At 39.9% G+C, this 23244-nt stretch overlaps 1 protein-coding gene across 4 annotated transcripts in view; it reads right to left on the reverse strand.

Moving 5' to 3' along the window:
- Positions 1-2592: 2592 nt before the first annotated feature.
- Positions 2593-23244, reverse strand: part of kiaa1549la (KIAA1549-like a) — a 130798-nt gene continuing 110146 nt past the window's right edge. For 2 of the 4 annotated variants that reach the window (XM_078168183.1, XM_033635641.2), the window contains 10 exons: positions 19576-19700; positions 18448-18668; positions 15779-15911; positions 12273-12514; positions 11856-12021; positions 9274-9371; positions 5248-5393; positions 5007-5161; positions 4833-4905; positions 2593-3631 (listed from right to left, as the gene is read on the reverse strand). In XM_078168183.1, coding sequence (XP_078024309.1) covers positions 4876-4905; positions 5007-5161; positions 5248-5393; positions 9274-9371; positions 11856-12021; positions 12273-12514; positions 15779-15911; positions 18448-18668; positions 19576-19700 — 1316 coding nt within the window. In that variant the 3' untranslated portion in view covers positions 2593-3631; positions 4833-4875. Of the gene's footprint in view, positions 3632-4832; positions 4906-5006; positions 5162-5247; positions 5394-9273; positions 9372-11855; positions 12025-12272; positions 12515-15778; positions 15912-18447; positions 18669-19575; positions 19701-23244 lie in introns of all 4 variants that reach the window. The other 2 variants (XM_033635642.2, XM_033635640.2) reach the window with 1 other exon arrangement.

The raw sequence follows: 23244 nt of genomic DNA on the forward strand, positions 1-23244 counted from the left end.
GTGAAGAATACTCCCCCAGTGTAACCCCACCCCCCAAAGAAATTTCTGACCAGTAATCAAAGCAGTTTGAAAATTTTCTTTTTTCATATTTCCTATATCAATTTAATTGTTTAAATAGATTTTCTGTGAACTTTATCTCCTTATGTAACTGTCTTAAAATGCTGTTTTAAAGTTGTTGTTTTTTCACCTCAACAGTCACATTTAAGAATTTTTGAAAAATATCAACTTCACAGGTCATTAAAACCCTCCAGTTTACCTACGGCCCTGTCGACGGATCCAAAAAGTGTATCATTTTTTAGCTGAAAAAGGATATGCAACATTTTCTTTACTTTGATTATGCATTTACAATTTCAGGCTTGGTTGAAAGTAATTCCAAAATGATTTGTAGGTTTATAGAATCTGAATAAATCATGCTAAATGACAGCATTTTTGCATTGATTCTGCTCTTTTCTTGGGTTTGGCCTCTTTATAAAAGTGCATTCATGTTTATGTTAAAGGGGTAGTTCAGATCTTTTGAAGTGGGCATGTATGGGGTACTTATCAATGGTCAGTGTATTACATACAGTAGATGTCGGACGGCGTGCCCCCAGTTTGGAGAAGCAGGCAGGAATACTGACATGGAAGATAAGCAATGTACTGCTGTGGAGGGGGCAGCAACAACTCTTATTTTAGCCACCTAAATAATGGCCCATCTAAAAACATCAACATCAGTTTAAGTGTACGCTATATTGAGAGCATTTTCACTGCTTTACCCTGCTGTCAGACAGCAATTTCCGATGTGAAAATGTAGCCATACTGTCGCTCTCTTTTTAAAGCCAGACTCCATTGAGGAAAACAGTGATTTAACATCGCTGAACACAGGAGCTGCTGGTCTACTGCTGCTTGATCAGTTAGTTTGTTTGTGTTATTGTGTGACTTTGGCATTTAAAGGGGTAAGTCTGGATTCACTAAAGTCACACAATAACACAAACGAAATAACTGATCGAAGCTACGGTAGACCAGCAGCTCTTGGGTTTACCAAATTAAAATTACTGTTTTTGTCAGTGGAATCTGGTGGATGTGATGAGACCACAGATGGGGAACTGAAGCTGTTAGGGGCTTCCGCGTTTGGACAGGCTGTCTGACGGCAAGGTAAGGTGGTGAAAATATTCTCAATATAGAATACACTTCAGCTGATACTGATTTTTCTGAAGTGGGACATTTTCTCAGGTGGCTAAAATGCATTTCATTGCTTATCCCTATCCACAGTAATGCATTACTTAGCTTCAGAGTCAGTACTCCTGCTGCTTCTCTAAATTGGCAGCGTGCTGACAGACATTTACTGTGTGTAATACACTGACTGTAGACACCATGCAATGCCACCTAAGAAAAATCTAAACTATCCCTTTAATCTATAAGTACTAACCTATCTTTATAAATCTATCTACTGCCTCTCTAATACCTGCCTCATCATTGCCTAGCTAATAAACTCTCATTTGGTATCATTTGCCACTTTTAACATAACACTGTATATGTTAGCTGTTGTATGTCCACTTGGTGAAGTTAACATATGGCTATAATCTCCTTTAGTACCATCTAAATGATGAGGAGCCCTACATACAGTGTGCTTACAGAATTCCAGTTCTCCTCAGAAAAAATGAGGGTAAATATAATTTAGACTGTGACATTCTTTGTTCTAAAAATTGCATTATTTCAACTATTATGGCTATATCTTCTTTGTTCAAACATAAATAATACTGTCAACGCAGGGTAAGATCTGCCTTTTTACTCTAAACGTTCTATCTGTCCCCTTAGTCATGTGTTATCTGTAATATTTTCTCTCTGTAATAGTATGAAACATGATGATCCAAATGATACTTAAATGTGTGTATCTTTCAGAAAGTCAAGGAGTTTCAAAAACAGTCCTCCGTTAACACTATGGAAATAAAAGGAAAATGGCATCAGAAAAATGTCAAGCGAAGTATCCCTCCCACATTACTTGCATAAATCTCTTCGTTAAATCATCTGCTATATACAGTAATACATATAATCGTTACATATATGGCTCACCTGAGCCCTCAAGTCTCTTGAACAGTACTACACCATAGTCCAATGTCCAGATATTCAACCCTCTTCATCAAGACCAAATGAACCAGAAGTCAGATTTCCGTATACAGTAGAATACAGTAGACACCTTTCAAGTAAAAGAACTGTTTTTCTAAGAATACTGGTGTGTTCACATATTTGGAACAGACCTGAGTCAAACCAGAGTTGAAATCAGCTCAAATTGAAGTCATCATAAAGAATATGTTTTTTTATCTTCTGCCTTTAGTGAGGGGTCAAAGAAACCCTGCAGCGACTGCGAAGCTACAAAACACAAATCTGCATGTGAGTGGAATTTCAATATGAGTAGTTGACTCAGGTCTGCCTAATGATTATCAGACGAAAACTTCATAATCAGATGGTCGACAGAACATAGTGACTAATTCCTGTTTTCATTGCTGAATCTGATGAAGGAAAAAAGTAAACGAAGTAAATTCTTTTTAAAAGTACAGAAATGCCATCATAACCACAGACAACTAAGCCGCCGATTTCTCTGTTTTGAAGAATGTAATTTTTTTTTTTGCATTGAAATAAGGTGAGTGAAAGAGAAACACTCACTACGTCTTTTTTGTACAGTAATCCATTGATAATAATCAATGCACAAAAGTAAAAGACAAAAGCACACAAATATCCAAAAACTGAAATTGAGACAGCTCAAGACGAGAGATTTTTTTTTTTTCCCTTTTCCTTAGATTTTTTTTCTCACTTAAGTTTAAAATACACATATTAACCAGCTGTAGAAGGTTTACATACAGTAGGAATTTGGATTCATCAAAAAAAAGCACAGTTTTAAGTCAGTCCAGCTTTCCTGGCTTCATGGTGGAAATCAGAGACAAGTCCAGGATGGTCCAGTCCAGTCCAGTCCAGTTCAGAGGAGGAGCAGACTACTGGCCATGGCTGAGGCACTACTGTACTGATAACGCAGCGCTCTGTGCCATCTTGTGCTGGGGCAGATGGCAGTTACTGTACGATGATTGCTGGGGCAGAGAACTAGTTGTCACACTGGACTGTACTCACCCTGTTCATCCACACTGCACATGTGTGTTGTATCGCAGGGAAGCACAGTGCAGCTTCACGCAGCTCAGCTCAGTTCAGTTCAGCAGTGTGAGGGGCCTCTTGCTGTACAACGGTGGTCACCACAGAGGAGGCAGTCTACATAGAGATACTGACAAGGGGCCCAGAGGGGCCAGTAGGGGCCGGTGAGGCCAGGGGCTCAGGGAGCAGAGAATAGAGAAAGAGAGAGTTATGGCTGAACATTTGTGTTGGATTAGATTGAAGCAGAGCTTTGACCAGGTGAAGGGGCTTATGGGGCAGAGGAGTTGTGGAGGATGAAAACGCTTTGAGCTGCAGATGAAGCGGGCAGAGAGAGGACAGACGAAGACCAGCCCAGTGGAGAGAGGGTGAGCTGGGGATAAGGTGGGGGCGGAGCGGGGGTCCACTGGTGATGAATAAATCAGACAGGAGGAAGGCCGGGCTGAAGTGAAGGAGGGGTGATAAAGCTCCAGAGTTTTCAGTGAGGGGAATGTCCTCTGCCCATCCAAAGAGACACCTGCAGAAAAACACATTGAGCACATATGACTGACCCGCCCAACCATTACAGATTTACTGTAGCACAATTTTCACTCCACAGCGACTATTTGTGTGTCCTTTCCACAAATACTTAAACAACAACAAGCAAAATTGTCACAGGCTGATTTTAAGTAATATGTTAAAGGATTTACATGGTTCTGGATTATTAAAGGTGCCCTGTGGAGATTCCAAAAGGCATTACATGTATCTTTGAGACCTAACAAACATCCTGAGTGTGTTTCTTTCCTCATTAGTCATTTGCAGTGCAGATTGTTTTTTCTAATTATTACATGAAAGGTTACATCTCTGCTTGCTTGCTTACAGTCTTCGTCTCCCTGCCTGTGTTGGCGTACTGCCGTGTTTTTTTGGCGTGTTACCACCATCTGTAGATCAGTGCCTGTACGTCCTTGTGCGTGAGCATGAGACCAAACAAAACAGTGACCCACTCGTAAAAATGTTAATCCATACTGCTAACAGTGGTCAAAACTCATTTCAGTAATTACATGGATTTAGCTTTTAGCTTTTTGAAAAAACATTTACGTAAAGATGAAACGACATTTGGAGAGTAACCAAGGTACTTTAGGGAAACAAAGACAGCTTGACGTAGCATGCTGTTGCTACCTAGCCAACTTAATGTTAGCTCTTTGTGGCTAAAAGTTGCAGATTGATTGATGGATGGACGTCCTGATATAAGTGGTTGAAAACAGTTGGCACTAGCTAACATGAGCACACGTCATGTTTTGTTTCACAGAAAAAACTTGATTGGATTTTGATATAAAACATTATGTATTAGGTGCAAAATATGGACAGGGATGTGATCTTAAAGGGTTAACACTATCCTATCCTACTGTGACAGAGGACAGTTGGGTCAAATTTTATTTGCAAGTAATCATTTTAAGTTTCTATTTGTCACTTTCTGCATATGTAGAAGATTTCCCAGCCTGAATCCAAAATAAGATTCAGGCTAATCATGTAACTTGCTTCAGTTATTGTTGCATTCTGATATACAGTAGGTCGATAAGTCTGGTATTTTTTTCATTAACATCTTTGAAATAATAATTAAATACTTGAATATTTGCAGATTTTTCACTTAAAGTACTCTACTGTTTTGAAGTATAAAGATATTTTCCTTCCACTCACAACACAAGCATCACAAGCAGTGCAGAGATGGTATGACCCACCGAGCTATCGGCTGTTTCCACTCAGTGTCACAGCCAGGCGACTTCAGCAGATGGTTTCAAGATGACGTGAGTTCTGCGGGGAGAAGAGAAGAACTGCTTCACACACTGGTACACAAAGTGTTTGCAGCTTGTCAAGTATTAAACTGCATTACACAGGAGCTGCGTGTGTCTCACCGGTGTGTCGTTCCACTGCCGCGGCAGGTCTTCTGGCTCGGGTGGGTAGGACATCCAGGACGGGCTACGGTATGAGGACGGCGGTGACATGACAAAGTAGTCTGAGTAACCCGGGCGGTTGGCAGATATCGCGTAGACTGCTGTTATTGGGTTTCCTGTGAGATGTGAAGATGAATTTAGCCAATGATTGAACTTCACTTAGCTACAGTCTGCATATCAGCACCTCACTGCTCTGTCATACCTGAGTAGGTGGTGATGGACTGGTCGACAGTGACAGCAGGGAAGGGGGTCCTGGACAGCGGCAGGTACGGGGCGCCGTTGTGCTGCTGAGCCTGCAGGTCAGAGGCCTCTGACACACGGGGCTTCAGACTAACATCAGGGGTGGAACTGTCAGCAGAGAGAAGAGACAGATGTTAACCTGATATTTAGTGCTCAAACAACTACTGAACAAGCTCCAAGAGATGAGGTCAGCTAGGATGTGGACAGTTACTAGGTCTAATAATGATAACTCATATTTCAAGTGAGGACTAAATATTTGTTTATTTCCACATTTTTGCTGCAATGAGGAGGAACAAACAGGTTCAAATGTATTAAACATGTGACAATTTGCATGTATAGGAGCTGCAGTGTAGGTTTAGCACTGAAAACAGTGGAGGGTCAATGGAGCATGAAGCCCTGAAAGGTCACTGACAGCTGTGTTAGAGACTCCTAGGCTCTGATTGGTTGTTTTCCTTGAGCTGCAGTAGATTCTAGCAAATGCCATTAGAGGCAATAGAAGGAGGAGGAGGGACATGACTTTTTTATAGACTGGTTATTTTATGTAATACCTCGTAGATGTAGTGACAGTTTCAGCAAATATGACATGAAGTTATTTTCATACAAGTTATCAACAGTAGCTTTAAAGAGTAAGAAATAAAAGCAGATGAAATTTCAGCTAAAGTGTAAATGATGAAAGCAATTGATATTTCAATGAAACTTAAAGAGTCAGTGTGTAAGAAGTCAATAGCTGTAGTTTTGCGCCAAGCAGTGACAGCAGTTGAGAAGTCAAAATTAGCTTAAAACAAGCACACACACACACACACACACACACACATCAGAGTCTGTCTTTTTACTCGCATACCTCCTCCGTAAATATTAAGCTCTCCAGGTACCACCACCAGGCTCGCCTTCAGGGGGGTCAAAGGGTGCCGATGACCCTGGCCTGAGGCCCAAAGAGGGGTTAATGCAAAAGTCTATGCACCACTGGTGGTGCTGCAGGGGGTGTAAATGAGGGGCCCAGTTTGGAAAATTTTGTCCCCCTGCCCATAATGCCTAAGGGTTGGTGTGACCACTACTATGACTGACTTAAGCTACAGACAGTTCATGCAGGAGGCAGGTTTACTCCTAATCAGAAAATTCTTCATTGTTGAATGCTGTCAGTTCCGTACAACTCTCACACACCTCAAGGGCCAGCATCTCATAAGGTGCTGTTTAGCCTCCACTGGCGCTGTGTATGTAGCCACTAGCACTTGGGCTCAGCTGATTGTCGTTCACTTTAGTTGCAAATGGGAAGCTTGAAATATTCTTCTCCTTATTCACACTTCCCCCCTAATACAGAAGCTCCTATTTGAAGGCACAATTGCAGCATGCTATCTTGCCATCACAGTTTAGCTCGTAACTTATTATGGATGGAGCCACGCACTACATTATGAAATGCAAAGCTTACATATTTCTTTCCCATTTAAGTATTTCAAGTATTTTCATGTTAAATGTAGTATTTTGATCACATATATGTTATTTTTACTTGAACTTTTATTGATTTTCTCAACAAACTGTTGAGAACTGACATACCAACAGAGATACATATGCAGGGTGAGAAAAAAGGACAATGAAACTGCAAAAATTAAAATAAAGTAAAATGAAATAAAAAGATAACTAAAATCCACTTGAGTATTGAATATAGGAAACATAAACCAATCATGTTGTTTCTGGAGTATGTCTCAAGAATCTAGGGAAGGTGAGTATTTTACAAACTGTGCCCAGTATGACCTTCTACAATTGTTGTTCCTCATTATTAACTTCAGAATGATTAGACGCAGCTTCCTCCATGATGGAACCATAGTCCCCTTTTCAGCTGATGTGCGTCCTTCCAGTTCATTGCTATCAGTCCCTTTGCTGTCATGCATCCAGTTGTTGATAACATATATGTTTAAATTAATCTATTTTCTTTTTTAAAATATTTCGGAGGTTCTTCCATGTACAACTAGAGGGAGCTACGCACCACCAGTTAGACACGTACCATATTTATGAACCAGCGCTATAGACACACTATGTATGAGCTAATTACATTCAATACAGTATGTTAACCAAGGTCTGTAACAGACGCCACTGCATTGCATACTCATGCCTATTAAGGAATATCAATAATAGTATATATAACAGGTTTTTTCACAGGAAGAAAAAGAGACAAAAATGTGGATTTATTTTTTGTGTGATATGACTGTAAATAGTTTGTGTGAAATGTCTTCTCATTTTTTCTGGGGGGCATTTTCAGCCTTTAATGGATAGGACAGACAAGTGTGAAGGGGGGAGAGAGAGAGGGAGTGACATGCAGCAAGGGGCCACAGGCTGGGGTCAAGCCCAGGCCGCTGCGGCAACAGCCTTGTACTGTACATGGGACGCCTGCTCTACCACTACGCCGTGCCCCATATCATTTTAAGGGTAAAAACAATATAATCAAGCGCTGTACTCGAGGCAAACATCTGGTCAAAATAAAACTCACATATTGTGTTAATGAAAACATGTATATTTTAATCTGCTGCCATGAAAAACACAACCAAAAAATAAAACTATTTAAGGATTTAGCAACATCGGTTTACATTCTACAACTAGTAGAGAAATGCCAGTAGGCATTTCATACGCTGATTCTAGTATATTTGCACTTGATATATTTATTCTTATTATTTTATTTCGCTTTTAGTCCGACAAAAGTAAATAAAGGATCCAGTGTTTCCACACTAGGATTGTTTTCCTGATAATAAGAAGATGGCATTGCATTTTAAAAGTAAAAATTGCATAAAACATAACTAATAATACATATTTTTTAGACTTTGTTTTTATGTGTGGTTGAATTCTCAGGGCATTTTGGGCACTTCTGACCTCACCATGTGAAAAATCTTAGTGATGTCCACCTTTCAGAGCTGCTCTGCGTAGACCACATTTTTCCATTTTCAGCGTAACAGGTTTTGTCATTATCCTTTTTTAACTCTTCTACACTGAAGCATCTTTTTCTGCATTGTAGAAATGCTAACGGCCGTACATGTTACACTACAGTAGAAGACTGGAGGACAGATGATGTCACTGCCACGGCTCAGGACCATAAAGCATTATGCACACAGATGCCTCACAGTGCATACTAAAGAGGAATTAAAATGCTCCGCTCGTCCTCCCTGAGGGTACAGGGGTACTGAAATATGACGAGCTGACTTATTAACTACTAACACAATTCTATTGCTGGTTTTAAAGCAAGAATAACGTTCACACACACATAAATCTGATTTAAAATTAAATCAGCACTAATCAGAGGATTGTAAAACCAACAGAGTTGTCTCTGACATACAAAATACAAACATTCAAACTCCTGAATCACTTCTAAATGATGTCCTAAATATCTAAATGTTTGCATTTTCCTGCAGTGTGAGTTTGTTCCTGTCAGTCTGCAGCACATCGCAGCTGGAACATGTTTATTTATTTTCTCAGTTTGTCCACTAGATGGCAAACATGCCCCTCCATGCAATCCACACCAACCCAACAGTCAATCACTCTCTGCAGTGCTAAAGTGCCCAGCAACACGGTGCACACAGCAACAGCATTTAAATGAAGAAGCTGCTCAGTTCAAATGATGCAGACGAACATATGGGCCTGAGAGAGGGAAGAGAGAGGAGCAGATAGAGAGTGGATGTGGAGAGCAATCGGTTCAAATGATGATGAATAACATTCTGTAGCTTTTTTTTTTCTTTTTTTTTGTTTTTACCTCTGTATCTCCTGTACACTCGCTACCGATAAATTATATATTAATCTGATACAGTGATTAGCCCCAGTGCTGCGTTTTGATTGGCTGCCAGATCATTCAGGAATGCTTTCAAATGCCATATGTGAACATTTCCTGTGAATCTCAACAGCACAGTGGACGCTTCGCTTCCTGGTTGGACTTCTTTATATTTTTTAATTTATTTTCTCATTCAAGTGTCTGTAGTTGTCTATATTTGTGTGAGTGTGTGTGAGGTACCGTCGTAATGAGGTCCCAGGTGGTGGTCCTGGTCTCGAGGGGATCAGTGGCGGGGGAGACCCAATGCCCATATCAGGAAGCTGGGTGAACCGGAAACCCTGCAGACGCCACAAATATAACTTAGACACATAGTGAACTAGCATCTGGACTCTACAGAGTGCAAAATAAAATAAAATAAAAAAACAACAACAACAACAGTGGAAGGAACAACAAACAAATCTCGACAAACAAAGAGGCCTGGAAATCAGATGGGTGTCTGATCAGAGTGAAACAGAAGATAAATACAGATTCGAGCTGCATGAGGCTTGTTGTTATTTGTTGGTGGGTGTTCAGTCCTCAGTCTCTTTAATATGTGTAAAGCTTCTCCCTTGCCGATCAGCTGTTGGCAATGTTCACACCGAGAGCACTTACGGCAGCTTTTCTGTCCAACCTCTCTGCACAAGTCCGTGTGCAAACATTTAAAAGGGTCTAATGAGTGCTTCAACAATTTAAGGATGTTAGTTAAATAAAATTTGTGTCGTGTGTGGCCCTATCTACAGATGAAAATTCAATGTGTGCAAAAATGTATAAAGGACCTGAATATGCATAACGTGAAATGTTTCACATTATAACGTGATAACTTTTGTTGTTATGTGAAACTGATGTTTAAATGAGGAAATATGGCTACATGACTGTGCTTGGGTTGAGACATGGCAAGATTTTGCTGTTATTGAGTGCAGTGGATAATATTGTGAATAGCATGCGCACTGTGGGCCTACACTAAGAAGGATTTTAACAATTCCTTGTCAAAATCAGCAGGGAGAGGCATGCAGAAACAGCTGTTCCTAAGCACCCCACCATGTCGATTGTGTGGCGATAACTGTTCAGAAGTTCAGTTCTAAAGGCGCTCTGCAAGTTAAATGTTTTTCTGTAAGTGCTCTGATTAATAAACGTATCTCATCAGTAGTTCATTAGAGGATGAGATGAGCAAATGCATCCAGAAATATCCACAATTTTCCTAAAATATCAGTAGTCTAACTGTGCTGTGTATTGACTAATTATTAAAGGTCATAGTGGAAAACAGTGATTTAACATCGCTGAACACAGGAGCTGCTGGTCTACTGCTGCTTTGATCAGTTAGTTTGTTTGTGTTATTGTGTGACTTTGGCATTTAAAGGGGTAAGTCTGGATTCACTAAAGTCACACAATAACACAAACGTTTGAGGAGATGAGCAAATGCATCCAGAAATATCCACAATTTTCCTAAAATATCAGTAGTCTAACTGTGCTGTGTATTGACTAATTATTAAAGGTCATAGTGTGAAACATTTTATGTTTTAACAATAATCATGTTATGATGTGGAATGTTCATGTCATAACAAGACAAATACTATATTTGGTATAAAAAGAAACTTCTTCTTCTTCTTCTTCTTTTTCCTCTGATATGGCAGCAACCTGGTTGCTATAGTTACTTTGCATACAATGATTTTACAACCCTTGATATGCTCATAAAGTATGAGAAATTGCAACAAACCAAGAAGTAAATCAGCCTCACATAACCCTACTGATTAAGTAATTAAAAATGTAACATTCTAACCTCATTAAGAGTATTTATTTATATTAGTTTTATTTTGATATCTCTATGCTTCTATTTTACAACTTATTTATCTAACACTGGATTAAATGCCTGTGTAATACAAAAGGTGTCAATTGGAGGTGAACATATAGAGAATCATTTTTCAACTCTGCAGTTCTCCTCAGATCTTTGCAGTGTTTTGGTGCATTTTAGATAATTGTTTTGTTATTTCAGCCACATACTTTAATGTTTTGGTTTACTCGAACAGCTCTCAGCTCTTGTTTCCAGCAGCAGCAGGCGGCAGAGTTGGTGGAGACCAAAGCAGAGTTAAAAGGAGAGTGAATATTGGACTTACATTAATTGTTGGACACAAACATGGCTCCAAATGATTGCTTATGTTATTCTGTTTCAACAGGATTTGTTAGCAGGCACTTTGGTGACATCGACTAGATACAGTCAACGATTTTTCAAAACAACTTTATAAGGTTATAATATGTAAGTAACATCTTTACAGCTTGATGGCTGCCCCAAAGTGCCCAAAAAAATCAGTTATTGCAGATTTAAGTACATTTCACAGCTAATATTTTATTTCATTATTTCATTTTATTTGTATTTTAGAATTTATTTGCATACTCGTCAAAGGTGTACATTGTGTCTCTTTTCTGCTTTTATCATATATTTATTACCCATTCTATAATGTCATATGTCGACATATCCTTGTCTATTCTCTCCATTGACATCTCACTGAATGTTTTTTATGCAACTACTTTCAACTGAAAATATTGTTAAAATGGTAAAAAAAAAAAAAAAAAAGAAAAAAGAAAAAAAAGAAATAAGTCTACTGGCTATTGTTGGATATTTTGTGAGTACCAAATGAAATTCCATTCGCCTCTATTGTACTGGGTTGGAGGCATTAATGTGAAAAACAGATATCTCAACACCTTGACTCATAAAACCCAAACTATCTGAGAAAATATGTTCTTTGTAATTTGGATGAATCCACCCTCCAACTTCATCTAGTGCTTACCGGTTTAGGCAGGCTGCACTGGTGCATGTCCTCGTAGCCTGCACTCCTCTGTCTGCCTCCACAGGGATGGTTCATGGTCCCTGGGGCGCTCGTCACCCCGTCATTGTAATGGCTGGTGTGGGACGGGTTGTAGGCCCTGTGGGCATGGTGGTGGTGATGGTGGTGGCTGCTGACGAGAGAGAGAGAGAGGAATGTTGACTAAAAAAGAAAAAGTTGAGTCAACAGAAACACACCTACTCTCTTTAGTTTTCCTGTTTTTCTCGAGTGTGCTAGTGCAGACATGTTCAGAAAAGTCTACTTTATGAAAAAGCGCTCGGGGTGAGTCAGGGCACCTCTCTCTATTCATTCCTACACACGACTGTAAAACATGCAGATGTGCTAAAAAAATAAATAATCTGTGAAAAAATATAAATTTACTTGGTTGGTGGAGAAGGAGGGTCGTGGTCCGGAGGTGCCAGGCTGAAGGCGTTGCCTAGCAACATATGCATCTGCGTGCGGACCTCATCAATGGATGGCTGAGAGCTGAGTGTGGAGGAGTCGGAGCCACGGTGAGCTTTCACCCCCAAGCTGCCGTTCCCAGTGCCAGTAGATCCACCTCCGTAACCCAGAGAGCTCATCAGGCGGTCCACGTTGGTCTCCTCAAACGGTTCCGGTTCGCCCTGCAGAGCACACACGCTTAGTCAGCAGGACAGAGGTGCATTCATCAGATTTTTAAATTAAGCGATGAGGACATGAACACTGAAATCACAGGTTTTCCAAACAAATCAATTCACCATCTCTGACCACCCACTGTATGAACTTCTGTTTGCTAAGAAAGAAATGCTCTGAGGAATATACCAAAGATTTTTGTAGTCTTTTCGGTTCAAGGAAAAGCTGAGAGGCATTTACAAAACTTCAAATAAGAAAGTTAGTTAGTATTAAAGGGACAGTTCAACCCAAAATCAAAAATCCATATTTTTCCTCTTAACTGGAGTGCTCTTTATCAGTCTAGATTGTTTTGGTGTGAGTTGCTAAGTGCTGGAGATATCAGCTGTATCACAGCGTAGTGTAACGTTACAGCTCAGCTAAGGAAGACACCATTATTGTTCACATCTCACACTGTCATGAGCAGGAGCCTCTTGTCTGTGAGTAGATGTACTCTTCCTTCTGCATCTAGATTGATAGATAGCACTAGAAGTGGGAGGAAAAATATGGATTTGTGATTCTGTGGTGAACTGTCCCTTCAAGGGTGTTGAATCCCCTAGTCTCCGGGGTCTTTTTGATTTTAAGAGGTGTAAGAAAACTTTTGAAAAAATACAGTCGGCCTAAATCTCAGCATTCATTCATTTCTGTGAAGAAAACTAAATGAAATTATTTTAAAAGTTAAGATTGTTATGTAAGAAATAAACCACAGGATAAAGGCACAGTGAAGACTTGAATACAAGCTTTCACAGTGCCTTCACTCTTTACAGATTTGAATCCTAAAAAGAAGGTATTAAAAATATCAGAAAAACTCATTTCTGATGCAATATTCACAGGAAGTAGTCCACTTTAAATTCATTCAAATCGTTCTTTTTACACAAACTTCCTGCACTTATTGTGTTCACTATTTGGATGAATTTTACAGTTTATCAGTTGTTCTGTGCTGTTATTGTTATGTATTTAATATAATATAAAATATTCCTAAAATATGTCACTCAGGGGTCGTCACTTTACTCAATAATAGCAAAGAGGTCCCTCAAGGAAATGGGTTGGGAACCAGTGCTCTGATCCAATTTTTTCTCTCTGATCATCAGGTATAATCATCAGACCTATACGCTTAATGGAGCAGCTTCTCCTGCAGTAGGACGACATCACCACATCAGTTACAATCACATGTTATAAACATTCAGTTGCCAGTTTAGGTTTTGGCTCAACTGTGTATCATTTTGGTGGATGGAGTTTGTGGTGCCGTTGAACTGTACTGCGTTATACTGGCAGATGTTCCTGTTATGAAGCCTTGCTTCAGTGATATAAAAACGGGGAAACCAAAATAATACGAACATCTGTGAGTGCAAGGCGATCCAGTTCAGTAGCACCATAAACTACATCCTCCGAAATAACCATACAGTTGAATCAGCACCTCCTCCGCTCTCTGTCACACACCCCCTGGGGTTTAAGTACCAAAATCCCTGCTCTATAAGACACGTGTAAGATGTAACACACACACACACAAGTTGCAAGCGTTTAGAAGTTTTATACAAAATCCCATAAATTAATTAAATGAATGGATTCACTATTTGCACCTGTCCCTACAATTATGAATCCCACTACATGCTGTGATTGCCTAGTATTCATCGTGTTGATGCGTCAATGTCAAACGTGGTTAAGATTTGGGCAAAAAGGTCACGGTTAGGGCTAGTACTAGACAATCTTGGATATTCCATGAGATTAAAGTGGTGAGTTTTCAAATGAAGTGGCAGAAAGTCAGGTGACGTAGTATAAAAAGTGTCACAGTCCACGGAGGGAGTAGGATGTGGTGGATGAATGAGTGAGGAAGAGGACTTTTCACACAGGAGACTGGGGTTTGAGTCTTGTGTGGGTCTATGCTGGCCTATTATTTTAAGAGTAAGTTGAGTTATTATGTTCAATTTTTAGGTTGTGTAAAGCTGCTGATTGTACACTGAGTGCATAAAGTTATTGCAGAGTAGCTGAAAAGACCCTTTTAGCGTTGTTAGGACACCCAGGAATATACACCCCAGGGCCCAATGGCATTATTGGTTGTTGCATGTTGTTATTATCACAACAGGATTGCACTGAAAATTGACCTATAATTATACTAAATCATTACCCAGCTCGAACACAATGCATAACCTCACATACCTGCGTACAATCCAAAACAGCACAAACAAGAGGCAGGGGAACCAGCTGTAGCCCCTGCATAAATACAGTGTATACAGTTGTATGCTGTTCATACTGTAGCAAAAATTCTAAAGCATGAAAGCAAACAGAGAGGTTATACACCGACTGTACCAATGCACACAATCATACATGCTCCTGCTCAAACACACTCTGTTCTCCTCGTGCCGTTTCAAACAGTTTGGTGCATCCAAGGCTATTAACAGCTATCGAGCCTCCCATCTGAATCCATGAATAGGCTATAATCATATTCAGAGTCATTGACATTCAGCTAGGTAGCACGGTCACTGCTGTTACTGTGGTGCAGCAGAGAAGCAGCATAAAGAGATTTCACTCACACTCTCTATCTGTCCCCATTTTATCTCCTCCTTTCTTCCTCTCTCTATTCTCTGCCGTCGCTAAAATGAAGGGATCACTTTTTCTCTAATCTTTTTGTCATTTCCTCCTCTTCTGTCTTACTCTCTCAATCTTCATCTTTGTGTTTGGCGCAGGTTTATAAAGTTCATTGAAAGGTGATTTGATAATCCTCTGTGTGTGAGCTCGCAGCGTCGGAGTCGGAGTAAAGGAGGGAGAGAAAGGATTAAAGTTAGAAATGCTCTCAGGAGATTATTTCATTTGTTTGACAAAGTGGCAGAGCTTTACTTCGCCACAACCATCATGTGAGCTTTTTGGGAGAGGGAATCGTCCACGGTTTCGTCATCGCTCTGTATGACTCACCTGGTCAGCAGTTGGACCTCAGCGGCTATTACAGTTTGTTACAGGATCCAACTTTCTTCAAAGCTTTGCATGGTCTTGCCGCTGGGTACTTTTCTAAATATCTCCCACATTAAATCCCTCACATCCTCTATTCACTTGGTTGCAGTTAAAATTTTAGGTTACAGAGGTCTTTGCTTCAGATCACTGAAATGTTTTTATTCACTGTCTTTTCCTGCATCTGACATGTTCTTCTGTGAACTGCTGACTTAATTTCTGGCTTAGTGTTCTAAAACACAAAAGAACATTGCAGGGCTTTCATAAGAAGGGCCACGACTTGTGCAGTTACTCACATCGTAGCCGTTGTTTCGGATGCCTCTCCTGGATCTTTCTCTCAGCACCAGCAGGTCCATCTCTGTCTCTACCGGGCTCGGGCTGCTCAGAGACTGTCGGCTCCAATAGGTGGGCTCCCGCGGGTGGGAGAACCTGATGGAGAGGTGGAAGAAAAAACACTCTAAACACTGTAACTACAGCTCAGGGCGATACTGGAGCAAACTGTCCTCTAAACTTTAGGGAAGAATCTGGGGTCCAGAAACATTAACATTTGAATTTTAGATAACCTAAAAACCATGATGTCTAATTAAGTTCAATTTATTTTGGTCATTTTCCAACTTAGAAAACTCAAATACACTGGTAGATGGACAATGAATAAATATTAAGTTCATGCTTTTTTAGCAATAAAAAAAGGATAAATAAATAAAAAAAAGATAGGCTGAAGCCTTAGCTTATTGCACCTACCCTTTTCGCATTATTTCTTTTTTTGTCAGCTCCCTTTCCCTCACGGAATATATATAAGATAGTATATATACATTATATAGGCCTATAGTCCACCCAAAAATCCCAAACAATCTGGTGCTCATACTTCAGTTTTACATTTGTGAATTATCTTGTGTTTAAATAATCTTTTAAACCTAATGTGTGTATTACACACTTTCATTTCCTTTCAAAACCATCCCGCAAATTTACTCCAAATACTGAAACACATCTTTGTTTTACACGTTCTGGTCTTTGTTTTTGTGAACATAAAATTCCCTCTCAGTTCATACTGACATTCTCTCATTTGGTAACATGCTATTGTATGCTTTGTACATCAGTGCTGTTTTAAATATCTACAAGTTCTACAACTAAATTTGAGTGCCTCTGAAATTATGAATAATTTATTTATCGGATTTAGATTCTGATCGCTTTCTTTTGAAGCAAGAAAATTGGATTTGTGATTGGTTTATATGTTTTCCTCAAACCTCCACACAGTAAGTAAAGTGTATGAGAGAAGATGGTGCCCATAAACAGAACAACTGTTGAGTAAACTGTTATAATTTATTGCAAATCATATTTACCCTCAATTTATTTTACTGTGGAAACAAGTTTTGTTTAGAATCACTTAATAAATTCAGAATTCTTACACTTAGTTTAACCTTATTGACCTTTTTTTATTTTATTTTGAAATTATTTCAAACAAATTCCTTAATAAATGAAAATGTACAGGACATACACAGATTTTCTGTTGCCTAAACAGATAGTTTGGATCTTTTGACGTGGGGTTATATGAGGTACTTTACCTCAGTCAGCATATTACATATAGTAGATGTCAGCTGGCACACCCCCAGTTTGGAGAGATTTGGCAGGAGTATCAACTGGAAGCTACGCAATCTACTGTTGTGGACAGGGGCAGCAGCAAAAGGTATTGTAGCCACCTAAAGAAAGTTCCACCTAAAAGAATCAATATCTGTTTAAGTATGCGCTGTATTTAGAATATTTTCACTGCTTTACCTTACCACCATGCAGCGATTTCCGACAGGAAACTGAAACTGTTATATCACTACCTTGAAAGCCAGACTCTTTTCTTTCTTTTCTTTTCTTTCTTCGTCTTAGTTTGTTTGTTATTGTGTGACTTTGGCCTTTAAAAGGGTTCGTTTGGATTCAACAAGCTAACTGAATGAGGCAGTGGCAAACCAGCAGCTCTCATGTTCAGAAAGCTTAAACTACTGTTTTTCTCAGTGGACACCGGTGGCTTTGATGAGGGTATAGATGAGGAACTAAAGGCATTAACAGCTTTCCTGGCAGAAATCGCTGTCTGACGGCAAGGTAAAGCCATGAAAATATTCTACAGATAGCATACGCTTAAAATGTTACTGATTTTGTTTTTTTAGGTGGGACTTCTTTTAAGGTTACTAACATCCACTTTGTTGCTGCCCCCTGTCCAAAGCAGTACATTGCTTAGCATCCATGTCAGTACTCCTGCCACTTCTCCAATCAGGGGGTGCGCAAACCGCCATCTACTGTAGGCAGTACACTGATTATGGTTACGTACCTCATACAACCCCACTTCAAAAGATCCAAATTATGCCTTTCAGTTCAAGTTTCACAGGGAAAATAGGAGCTTTTCTTTGCCCGAACAGCAAATATAAAATGATTCTTGAACTGTGTAAAGGCTGAATGTTGTTAAATCCGTTTGAGACAAAGAGAAACAAAACAGACACTTATCTGTATGAACTGTAAATATTAATGTGCTGACCAAAAATCACCCTACTCACTCGCTCCTTATGTGTTGCTTAGCAACTGTGCTCTACAGCTACACTTCTACAGTACAGAATCTAGAGTTCTTGATGAAAAAGTTGTAAAGCACTTTAAGCAGTTGCTCAAATAATGAAATGAAATGGAACAAACCCAAAATATTTCATGCGCTTCAATAATAAAATAGGACTCTGCTTTGATAGTGAAGTCTAATCCTTTAATTTTGGGACTGTCAAACATTTCTGGATAACTGTCATAACATTTGGTGAGCTTTTGGTTGTGGATACTTTTGATTTGTTTAACTATCTGCAGTGCACTTAGGGCCAGTAATGCCTGTGAGTAGAGAAATATTGGTATGATTCCAGTGATAATGTGCATCTAATTATACTTAGACTAAATAACTGCTCTTTTTTATGTCTCTGGAACCCCCACAAACTTTACTCCATACCTCTTATGACATCCTGCGAAGGAAGCCCTCTTCTCCTCAGCGGTCATTGGCTCCTTGACCCCGTTATCGTGCCGACTGTGCCTGGTGTCACGGTGACTGTAACCATGGCTGCCACTCTCGGACAGAGAGAATTCTCCGTAGCCCTTCCTCCGGGCCTTCTGGCGCAGTTTGTTCCTATAGTGCTCGATGTCCGACTTCTGCTTCAGCCCACCATGGTTTGCCTACAAACAATCCATTCCAAGTATTACATTTAGGTAATCATATTTTCCTGGCTCCATGGCTAATTTTTTATAATAACCTTTTATTGTATGATATTTGCCTAAGACAGATCAATGTGTTTTAGCAAACATTCCCCACAGCTTGATAATCGTAGAACGTATCATGCCCTAAACGTGATCTTTTCTGCTAATGTACACCCAATCAATTGCAGATGAACTGGAACACCAGAAAACCCTGAGGGGATTTTCCCGTCTCATGTTAATAGTCTGAAGGATAAATTATTATCAGCCTGTGTATCACGGTGAAATAAGGAGGAAAACAGTGAGAGGTAACAGGCTGGGCAGCCAGGAAAGTGACAAGAGGGAGAGATTAGAGGAGGAGAGAAAGCAAAGTGTTTATAGCAACGGCTAAATTCAGCATTAGTGCAATGTGTCCCAGAGGATATGTTATGATAATACTACAGTACAGTGAGGGCACCATAACAGACACCTGAAACTGAAGAATGTAACATAAAGCTGCAACCTTTTTTCACCTGATGCAGCCCGACGGCCCTGTCAGACGAACTGAGGTACCCCTTCACCCACATCACCCACCTTATTGCAAATGTGCTCAGCCATGCAACTGCAACTTTGCGCTGCATGTATTTAGGACACAAATACCTCTCTTGGGAATCACAGACATAAAGTACTAACAGTTCCAAACATAAACAATACGACTGAAGAAGACCTGCCTTATTAACGTACATGGCTACCAAATTAAGCTGTACTCTATGTATCTGTGTGACTCATCATGACGATGTTCTAGTTTTGCTCTGCTCTTTACTGTCAGCGCTGCAGATTCACCTCACAGGTGAGTGCAGTAAAGCCTTGAGGGTGTGTGTACATTATGTATACGTGTGTGCAAACTCACCTCCCCGTTGAGGACCACAGAGTCTTGGCTGTGGGATGAGGAGGAGGGATAGGAGTAGGTTGGCTGAGCAGTCATGGGTTTAATGGTGATGAGACGCAGAGAGCCTGAATGGTCTTCGTACGGGTCTGGGAAGAAGAGGAGGACAAATTGGTTAACAAGAGTCAGACAGAGACAGTACCTGCAGGTGGCTGTGATGTCGCATAGACATTATCACAAATTTGGCAGATTCCCACATTAGGGTCAGCACATGCTGTGTCTTTTACCACCAAGTTGAGCGCAGGGTGCTACTCTTGTGCTTACTCTGTGACAACTTTCAAAGACAATTAAGCAGATTGCACCTGATGTTGCCAAGCGACCATAACTAGCACCATATCAAAGCCTACAGTACTTACCAGAAATCCAGAGCTCAAGGCTGATCTTCTTCTAGGCGTTGTTATTTAAGTGTGTAATTGGCTTTAAATGTCTGTGGGCCAGATGTAAAGCTCTGGGTAGCCCTGCACAAAAACGATCATCTTTCCCTCCATATTTGCCAAAGACTGATAATAATAGAAGAGAGGTCACGTGACATTGTGTGCATTGCTGCACTCTAAAAGCTGAATTTTGTTTATCTCAAGGCACAGCCATGACACCCTGAAAATTAGGCACTTGGTAATGCTTGCACGCCACCACAGCATCACTCTCGCTTTTGAGCACGCCTTTTAGTTGTTTACATTGACAACAACGGATTTGATGGTGCAAAACACATGGCACGTGTGCGGACCCTTATCGGTTCCTCAGTTGAAATAAAAAATGATCAGTGAGCACCCCAGGGAGTAACATGTGGCCAATCAGCACCACCAAAAGGACTGATGTCATTGTCAGCTGTAGTCAAGTAATGAGGAGTAATAACAACATGGCTATCGCTGTAGACAAGATAAACACTGCTATCCAGATTGCAAATACTATGTTTTAACTTTGCTCAGCTCCACTCTTTAAGTAAAACCCCAGCTAAACCAGTATGTTTGCATGGCTGAACCAGTGTGGACTGGCGGACTTCAGATTCTTGGATTCTTGTGATTGGTTTGGGAAAATTTAATCCCCCCTTTCCTGACTGAAATCAGCTAAACTGGATATCAGACTGAAGATGGAAACGGAGCGTAACAAGTAAACAATTCTGTCTGATATCAGGCAACAGATTATTAGCTTAGCATAGCAAAGACGATACATTATGAAAGTGGTATTGATCTCACATGTGTTATTTCCCAAAATGTCAATTATCCCTTTAATGAGTCACGGTGAGGAGCAGTGTGTGAATGTTTGTCCAAGAGCAGTTTAGTCCTACATTGTTACCTTGGATACTATTTTACTAGTATGAGTATTTCATTTAACCACATTCTTCTATAAGCTGTAAGCATAAAGTATGTTTTTCTGTTTTGCTGCAAATTGGGCTTTAAATTAATCTTATTGGCAGCTGGGTGTTGGCTGGTGATTACAGTTTCCTGTCATGTAGCTTAGCATTTATTCTTTATTGCTTGTATCTGTATAGATAATAAATTTGAAAAGTCTGGCCCCTATTCATTAATGGCAAAAAAAGAGAAAAACATTGTTCTATTTTTAAAGAACAGTTCAACTGCAAAATGAGAATGGATTTAACAAAACATAGGGTAAGTAAGTGATATAGAAATGATCATTTTGTGGGTGAAGTTTTCCTTTAAGTAAGGTACTGCATAAAGCATTGTAAGACAGATATTGTTTTGGGACTAGTAGCAAAAACTATGTAAGAACCAAAAATGTTTGCATGTTTGTTCAGCGCATGTGTGTGTGTGTGTGTGTGTGTGTGTGTGTAACAGAATAGTATCTGCACGAGCGTGTTAATGCACAATTCTGAAAGTAGGCTTTTTGACTTTCTACTGCTTTTCGATAACTTTTGTTGTGTCCATGCTCACGCTGGCCTTGCTATGCACTCCAAAAATAATGACATTTGTCTAACTCTGTCTCTAATGTAAGATTTATTCATTGTCATGGCAACTCTCCAAATTATAAGTTATATATAGCAATATACTACTAACTCAGGGCTCAGGAATTAAAAAAAACAAAACAAAAAAACTGCAGTGTTATGTTGTTTGGCTCGGGGGAGAAAACATCAGCTGTATGGCGTGAGCTCTGCTTCTTCCAATATATGAGCCTCTATGTATTCCTGTGTGTATGTTATTGCAGGGAGCAGCAGATGGACAGTGTTGAGTTGTACTGGGTCCACTGTGACTCACTGCCTGACTGACATCATATGGCAGACTGCTTCGTTGTAGGGCTACAACAGTCTGCCATTAACTCAGCTCCAAACCCACACTGTCACCATTCATCCTGGCTGCAGCTCAGCCTGCTTTATTTGTTGCTGTTCCTGCACCGCCTATTACAGTGTGACAGCTAAGGTCAGCACAGGTGGCGTCACGAGCAGCCTGTGAACCAGATTGGAAACTACGACAGTGCATGTAAATAACATGTACTCTGAACACTGGTGGCTGCCGTCAGACCATTTCTATTGTCACAACAGATGTAGAACACAGAGTACAATGTTGATTCCACTTTAACATTAAATCTAATCATGTAGCTTTATTTGTTCCTACAAAGTTTGTATTACTGGAATAAAATGACTTCATTTTGCAGCAACTGTTACAAAGGGCAATTTTTTGAGTGTTTTCTGTACACAAGGAGATAAACAATGTGACTCAGCTGACAGCTTGTTGACAAGTGCTTTGCTTTTTGACTGTTTATTGCTTTATGCCTGCAGTGATCTATTTATTGCTTACAAGTACAGAGATGAGGTTTTAGCCACACTAACAGCGTGGCTATAGAAATGGCAAAGTCCGTCTGTTTTTTCTGACAAAAAGGTGTTATGTAACTATGTGCCGGTCATGAACATACTTTGCATTTAAACCTTTCAGAGAGAGACCAGCGTCTTTAACATTTAGATTCACAAACACTGAGGATTGATCTGGGGATGAAGATCAATGTGAGGGTCAATCAAATCTATACTGCAGCCTTTGTTGCATGTTATCTCCCTTTTCTCTCACCTTTAGCATTAAATTCTACACCATCAGCTATTTAAGATGAATTGCCCTAAAAGTCATCTACTGCTTTAATGAAAAATAAATCCCATAACACATTTTGATTGCACTGTAACCCCCTGTTTACACTGAATCGACCTGTTTTCAGGCTTGTGTACTTCAGCTGAGTAATAGCGGCTAATCCATCCAGTGAAGAGACTCACATCACACTGCAGCAGTGATGTTATTAGTAATTACGCCCTGACAGCAACAACATCCATACTGTTTTCATTTGCTGATGTACCTGCAGCATCTGTGACTGACTAATGAGATGCAACTGTTGAATGTTATCATCATCTGTCATTATCAATATGCAAACAACACTGATATGAATGATCTTATGATAGGGAAACGGGAAATAAAAGGTGTCTTCAATCAATTGAGCGTATACTATACTGGATTTTCCTTAAAAAACAAAGTAGGTACAAAAGTCATCCCTCTCAATCATCACTAATGACTCACTAGAAGTGTGTTGCAGTGTATTTACAGTACAGGCCAAAAGTTTGGACACACCTTCTCATTCAATGCGTTTTCTTTATTTTCATGACTATTTACATTGTAGATTCTCACTGAAGGCATCAAAACT

This window comes from Epinephelus lanceolatus, chromosome 5, assembly GCF_041903045.1.
Source record: "Epinephelus lanceolatus isolate andai-2023 chromosome 5, ASM4190304v1, whole genome shotgun sequence".
NCBI classification, from domain to species: domain Eukaryota; kingdom Metazoa; phylum Chordata; class Actinopteri; order Perciformes; family Serranidae; genus Epinephelus; species Epinephelus lanceolatus.